At 50.8% G+C, this 7,153-nt stretch overlaps 2 protein-coding genes across 2 annotated transcripts in view; both read left to right on the forward strand.

Moving 5' to 3' along the window:
* Positions 1-6,342, forward strand: part of ZNF638 (zinc finger protein 638) — a 23,275-nt gene extending 16,933 nt beyond the window's left edge. The window contains exons 6-10 of the mRNA XM_008639878.2: positions 412-477; positions 2,865-3,735; positions 3,892-3,984; positions 5,588-5,706; positions 6,049-6,342. Of these exons, the coding sequence (XP_008638100.2) occupies positions 412-477; positions 2,865-3,735; positions 3,892-3,984; positions 5,588-5,706; positions 6,049-6,102 (1,203 nt within the window). The 3' untranslated portion in view covers positions 6,103-6,342. The remainder of the gene's footprint in view (positions 1-411; positions 478-2,864; positions 3,736-3,891; positions 3,985-5,587; positions 5,707-6,048) is intronic.
* Positions 3,991-5,581, forward strand: LOC108448663. The gene is made up of 2 exons (XM_017742410.1): positions 3,991-4,599; positions 4,635-5,581. Exons 1-2 carry the CDS (start codon positions 4,472-4,474, stop codon positions 5,485-5,487), a joined length of 981 nt encoding a protein of 326 aa, XP_017597899.1. The 5' UTR covers positions 3,991-4,471; the 3' UTR covers positions 5,488-5,581.
* Positions 6,343-7,153: the final 811 nt, after the last annotated feature.

Genomic DNA, 7,153 nt, shown 5'->3' on the forward strand with positions numbered 1-7,153 from the left:
TGGGATCGCGCTCCCTTTCCCTTTTCCATGAATCACTGGGCCACCAGAGGAGCTGCTGGGCCACCAGTTGCCTTTTAGCTGCAACACCAGCGTGTAACTGGTTGGAAAATCCTACGGAAAAAGTTGTTCCGGAAGCGAGCGTTGATTGTATCCTACCTGAATTCCTTGGAGCAGCTCCGAGTGGGAAGGAAGGAGCTCAGTGTCCTTTGGGGAGCTGGAATTTGCTTTGCCAAGCCCTGCATGGAAAAGGGGCTCCTGAGCCAGGCAGCTCCTGTTGGTGGCAAATCCCTGGAGCGGGCTCCGGAGCCATGGGGACATCCCAGAGCAGCTCCTTGAGGTTAAACATGGCTGTGCTTGGTGGGAATTGGGATTTCCTGGGATTTGATGGGAATTTTTGGTCTCATTTTGCAGGCTCCTGGTGGGGGTGCTGCTGCCGCTTGGAAAAGCGGCGCCGGCAGCGGCGGAAAGCAGAGGGAGGTAAGGATGGAACGGGATTAAAGGGATGGGTTGGATGGAAAAGGGGATTTGGGGTGTTCCAGGGGCTGGGATTGGATGGGATTTAAGGTGTTTTCCAACCCAAACCATTGCAGGATTCCATGACATTCAAAAATCTCGGGAATCTTTCCCCTCCTCCCGCAGTGGGATCATCAAATTCCTGCCCTTCTTCCATGCAGTGTCCATGGATTCCATGGGCTCTTGGATGCTGGAATCCCTTTGGGATCCATTTCCCTTTGGATCTCTCGCTCACTATTTCCAGGTTCATGGAGCTGGGAAGCCCCAGCTGGGATCAGATCCCATAAATCCATCACCCAAACCTGCCCCAAATCCCAGTTTCCCGGCTGCTGGTGTCCAGTCCCTTTTCCCAAGGCAGCTTTTCCAGCTTGGCCGAGTGTGGAGCCATCAGGAAGGGCCCCTCGCTCCCTCTGGGTGTGGATCCTTGGGATTTTCCGTGCTCCGGATGGGGATGAGGTGGTTTGTGCACCCTTGGAAAAGGAATTTCTGGGATCAAATTGGAAGCCTGGATCCTTTTATTAATCCCAATCCACACCAACCTTTCCAGGGTGTTCAGGAAGACGATGGTGACGGAACTTCCCCAGGTGTGGGAGTCAATCCCAGGAGGGAGCTCTGCACCCTCTGGAAAAGGCTTTGGAATGACACAGATAAGAACCAAAAGCTCTTTTCCAAGATGTTGGATTCCATGGAATGGAATGGAAATGGAACCAGGCTCTTCCATTCCCTCCACCATGCCCACCTGGCATTCCACATTCCTCATATTCCTGCAGGGAATGTAGCACAGGCCCACGTTATTCCCGCTTTTCTTTGGGATTTTAAAAAGGAAAAGGAGGAAAAGGCACAAATGCCTTGAATTCCAGATGGTTTTCCTGCTTCCAGCTCACCTCGGCCTTCGAGTTCAGCTGGGCAAGAGTTTTTTCCCTCTTGCCGTGTTAAATATCCATGAAAATTTGAGGGTAGGATGGAATATTTTGGGAGAAAAAGTCACAAAAGTTTGGAATTACCGATGGAAGGAATCAGAGGTATCGTTTGGGGCGGGGCACCCGGCCTTTGGGACCCAGAACTTTGAATTGGCAGGAATTTTATCCATGGAATCATATCCGTGGAATTTCATCCACGGAATTGTATCCATGGAATTTTATCCTTTGAATTTCATCCAGGGAATTTTATCCACTGAATTCTATCCTTTGAATTTCATCCATGGAATTTTATCCACTGAATTTCGTCCATGGAATTGTATCCATGGAATTTTATCCACTGATTTTTATCAATTGAACTTTATCCATGGAATTTTATCCAAGGAAATTTACCCATGGAATTTTATCCACTGAATCTCATCCATTGAATTTTATCTGTTGAATTTTATCCATGGAATTTTATCCATTGAAATTTATCCATGGAATTTTATGCACTGGATTCTATGCACTGAACTTTATCCATGGAATTTTATCCATTGAATTTCATCCACTGAATTTTATCCATTGAATTTTATACATTTAATTTTGTCCATTGAATTTTATCCATGGAATTTCATCCACTGATTTTTACCCATTGAACTTTATCCATGGAATTTTATTCAAGGAAATTTATCCATGGAATTTTATCCATTGAATTTTATCCATGGAATTTCATCCACTGGATTTCATCCACTGAATTTTATCCATGGAATTTCATCCATTGAATTTTATCCACTGAATTTTTACCCATTGAATTTTATCCATAGAATTTTCTCCACTGGATTTCATCCATGGAATTTTATCCATTGGATTTTATCCATTGAATTTTATCCATGGAATTTTCTCCACTGGATTTCATCCATGGAATTTTATCCGTTGAATTTCATCCACTGATTTTTACCCATTGAACTTTATCCATGGAATTTTATCCAAGGAAATTTATCCATGGAATTTTATCCACTGAATTTTATCCGTTTAATTTTATCCATGGAATTTTATTCATTGAATTTTTATCCATGGAATTTTATCCACTGGATTTCATCCATGGAATTTCATCCATGGAATTTCCTGCACTGACTTACCCATTAAATTACATCCACTGACTTTTATCCATGGAATTTCATCCATGGAACTTTATCCCCTGAACTCCCTCCCTGGAATTCCATCCCCTGTTGATCGGCTGCGATCTTTCCAAGCGCTTTGGGTTCCGGAACGAAACCTGAGCTTAATTAAATTAATTACTCACCACAATGCTGGGATTTAAGGCCTGAACCTTTTTTTCCTACCCTCCAACAAAGTTTGGGAATGTTTTTTCCCCCTTGGATCCAAGGTGCGGATGCTCCTCCTGGGGATGACATTCCAACGTTGTTCCATTCCCGTTTTTCCGCTTCCCAGGAGGAAGAGCTCTTCCCGTTCAACCTGGATGAGTTCGTTACGGTGGACGAGGTGGTGGAGGAAGTCGAGTCCCCGGTGACCCCGCGGCGAAACCCGCCCAGGGGCAAGAGAAAAGAAGGTCCCAAACCCAACCCTTCGGAGCCGGCGGCCAAGAAGAGGAAAGGGAAGAGCTCCGGAGCGAGCACGGCCGAAGGTGAGCTGTCCTTTGTCACCTTGGATGAGATCGGGGAGGAGGAGGACGCCCCGGTGCCGCTGCCGGGCGCCGACCCCCAGGGCCTGGTGGTGGTGGATGAGGTGGTGGAAGAGGAGGAGCTGTCGGAAGCGGTGAAGGATCCGCAGGCGCTGGTGACGCTGGATGAGATCTCGGAGCAGGAGGAGCCGGCTTCCCACAGGGCCGGGCCCCGGCCGGAATTCGAGGAGCGGGATCTGAAGGCCGAGCCCTTGGTGACGGTGGATGAGATCGGGGAGGTGGAGGAGCTGCCCCTGAACGAGCCCACGGAGCTGAGCGCCGAGGAGGGAAAAGCCAATCCCGGGGATTGCGCGGCCTCGCAGGTGCCCGACGATCCCAACGCCTTGGTGACCGTGGATGAGATCCAGGAGGACAACGAGGACAACCCTCTGGTGACTCTGGATGAGGTTAACGAGGATGAGGATGATTTCCTGGCTGACTTCAATCACCTCAAAGAGGAACTCAACTTTGTTACAGTCGATGAAGTCGGGGATGAGGAAGAAGAAAACGCTTTCCCAGGGAAAAATCCACCCGAGGATGAAGATGATGAAGATATTGTTGCTGTTGCAGGACCAGAAGAAATGGGAATTCTGGGAGATACGAATCCAGAGGAGGAAATGGTTGAAATCTCCAAGCCAAAAGGTGAGGAACCTCAAGGCCAGGTTGCACCTGGGCCGGTGGAAGGTGTCCCTGTCCGTATCCTTCAGATCCTTTAGGGTGTCCCTCCCAACCCAAACCGTTCCACGACTGCGTCCCATCATCCCACGATTCCATCCCAACGTGCGTTTCTGTCCCCAGCAGCTCAGCTGGGATCAGGAGATGCAGAACCAAAGTGTCAGCAGAAGAAAACGACTTTTCCAGGCGCCTCCAAGACGCAGAGCACTCCCAAAGGTAAATCCAAAGGAACCTCCCACCAGGATGCTCCTGGTTTTCCTGGCTGGAAGATTCTTTCCTGCCCATTTGAAAATTCCTCCCGTGCCTCACAACCACAGTGAACCTCCAAGTCAGGGCCCAGAATCCGTGGTTTTTCTTGGCTCCTCCAAATCCATGTTTAACCGGTTGGTTAAACTTGGAAACCTCACACGGAAAGTTCTTTTTTTTTTCCTAAAATTCCCAAATCCAGATGGAATTATTGATTATTAGCCCGGTGCAGTGTGGTGTCTCCTGTCATCCTGTGGCGAGTTTTATTCCCAACATTCAGGGTCTGGAAAGGAGGGAATTACTGCCAGAGCTGTGAAATGGGAATGTAGAGATGGAGTGAATTCCATGGGGTCATTCCTTCAGGAATTGCTCCAGCTTCCATGGGGTCAGTCCTTCAGGAATTGTTCCAACTTGGATCATTTTTCCATGGGGTTGGTCCTTCAGGAACTGCTCCAACATGGATCCCTTTTCCATGGAGTCTTTCCTTCAGGAACTGCTCCAATGTGGGTCACTCTTCCCTGGGATCAATCCTTCAGGAACATGGATCCCTTTTCCATGGGGTCAGTCCTTCAGGAACTGCTCCAGGTTCCATGGGGTCATTCCTTCAGGAACTGCTCCAGCCTGGATCCCTTTTCCATGGGGTCATTCCTTCAGGAACTGCTCCATTGTCGGTCCCTTTTTCCATGGGGTCAGTCCTTCCAGAACTGCTCCAGCCTGGATCCCTTTTCCATGGGGTCATTCCTTCAGGAGCTGCTCCAACATGGATCCCTTTTTCCATGGAGTTGGTCGTTCAGGAATTGCCCCAGCTTCCATGGGGTCAGTTCTTCGGAAACTGTTCCAGCTTCCACGATGGAGTCATTCCTTCAGGAATGCTCCAGCCTGAATCCCTTTTCCATGGGCTCAGTCCATCAGGAACTGCTCCAGCTTCCATGGGTTCAGTTCTTCCAGAACTGCTCCAACATGGATCCCTTTTCCATGGAGTCTTTCCTTCAGGAATGCTCCAGCCTGAATCTCTTTTCCATGGGCTCAGTCCATCAGGAACTGCTCCAGCTTCCATGGGTTCAGTTCTTCCAGAACTGCTCCAACATGGATCCCTTTTCCATGGAGTCTTTCCTTCAGGAATGCTCCAGCCTGAATCTCTTTTCCATGGGCTCAGTCCATCAGGAACTGCTCCAGCTTCCATGGGTTCAGTTCTTCCAGAACTGCTCCAACATGGATCCCTTTTCCATGGGGTCAGTCCTTCAGGAATTCCTCCAGCTTCCATGGGGTCATTCCTTCAGGAACTGCTCCATTGTCAGTCCCTTTTTCCATGGGCTCATTCCTTCAGGAGCTGCTCCAGCTCCCATAGGGTGGATTGCTCTATTCCCAGAAAACGGTGGGTTTATTGGAAATGGAGATGACCTGTGCATCGAAACAGGGCAGGGACCAGCTTGGGTGAAAAAACCTGATTTTTGGAGCGCTCAAGAACTGTAATTTCCCCCTGAGGAATCAGAGATTCCCCAGGTTCAGCTAAAGGAATGTGAGGTTGGAATATTCCTTGGAGCTGGGTGTGGTGACTGTGGTGTATCCTCAGCTCTGGATATCCTGGTTCCCAAGGCCGGATTCTTCTGCCAGATCTGCTCCCTCTTCTACGCCGACGAACCCTCCATGATCAACCACTGCAGGACCCCCCTGCACCGGCAGAACATGGAGGTACCGCCCGGGAAAACGGGAATATCCCCCCAAATCCTTGGATTCGGGGGTGTGGAGAATTCCCCACGAGTTTGGGAATACACGGCCCGTGGGAATATGGGATCTTTTAATTCCGTGCCCAGATTGGGGGGAATCCTGATCCCTGAGATTCAGCCACATTCCCTTCAGGAGCTTCCGGTGTCAATGCCATCCTGGGAGCCAAATTTGGGGTTTTTTGGGACAAATCCCACCTTGGCCATGGGAGGAGCTGCCTGAACCCCCAGGTGTTCCTGGGCCTGCCCTGGTTTTAGGGGATGATCCTGGAATATCCGTGCAGCACCGTCTCTTCTCCCTTCTCCACAGAAATTCATGGCCAAGCAGCAGGACAACGGCGGGGAAGAGCCGAGCTCCAGGTGATGGGAGCACGGAAGAACCTTCCCAGGAACGACGCTTCGGGGCCACTCAGTTCTGTGTCTGTGGATTTCCTTTGTCCGCTGGGGTCAGGAAGGAGCATCCGTGGTGTTAAAAAAAACAATGGAGCTGGGAACAGACTAAAGCCAAAGCCGGTGAGGGTTGGATTTGTGTCTCCGATCATCCGACGTGGGAGAGGCTGTTCCAGGTGTCCCCAGGAAATAAATGTTCTTACTGTATAGTTACCCCGGGGCTCGTGTTTGGGGCCATTCCTTGGGGTTTGGGAAGTCTGGATGCTGCTGGAGATCCAGGGGATTGAGGTGGATGGACCCAGTGGAGAGCTGGGAAGGGTGTGGAGCTCCAGGAATGGCTGAGGGAGCTGGGAAAGGGTCTGGAGCTGCAGGAGAGGCTGAGGGAGCTGGGAAAGGGTCTGGAGCACCGGGAGAGGCTGAGGGAGCTGGGAAAGGGTCTGGAGCTGCAGGAGAGGCTGAGGGAGCTGGGAAAGGGGCTGGAGCTGCAGGAGAGGCTGAGGGAGCTGGGAAAGGGTCTGGAGCACCAGGAGAGGCTGAGGGAGCTGGGAAAGGGGCTCAGCCTGGAGAAAAGAGGGATCAGGAGGGACCCTGTGGCTCTGCACAACTCCCCGAAATCTTGGAGCCAGGTTGGAGTCGGGATCTGCTTGCAGGGAACAGGGACAGGAGGAGAGGGAACGGCCTCGGGCTGGGCCAGGGAAAGTTTAAGTTGGATATTGGGAATTTTCCTCCTGGGAAGGGCTGTCCAGCCCTGGCAGCAGTGAAATCCCCATCCCTGGAGGGATTTAACCTCCTGCAGATGTGGCACTTGGGGACACGCTCAGTGGTGGCCTGGGCAGTGCTGGGGGACAGTTGGACTCGATGGCCTCTGAGGGGTTTTCCAACCCAAACAATTCCATGATTCCATGAGTCCCTGCCCTGCACCCAACCTGCCCCAGGCCCCTCAATTCCATGATGACATTCCAAACTTGGAGACCCCTCTGGAGCTCTCATCCCCTCCTGGGGCTCATTAGCAGCCGACGGAGCCG

This window comes from Corvus brachyrhynchos, unplaced genomic scaffold (assembly GCF_000691975.1).
Source record: "Corvus brachyrhynchos isolate BGI_N302 unplaced genomic scaffold, ASM69197v1 scaffold166, whole genome shotgun sequence".
Classification (NCBI taxonomy): Eukaryota; Metazoa; Chordata; class Aves; order Passeriformes; family Corvidae; genus Corvus; species Corvus brachyrhynchos.

What these genes read in the sequence shown, in the direction of transcription:
- LOC108448663 (XM_017742410.1), top strand. Translation starts at nt 4,472, where the DNA reads ATGGATCCCTTTTCCATGGAGTCTTTCCTTCAGGAACTGCTCCAATGT. An exon ending in TCCTTCAGGAACTGCTCCAG is followed by an intron (nt 4,600 to 4,634) that starts GTTCCATGGGGT and finishes GAACTGCTCCAG; the next exon opens with CCTGGATCCCTTTTCCATGG.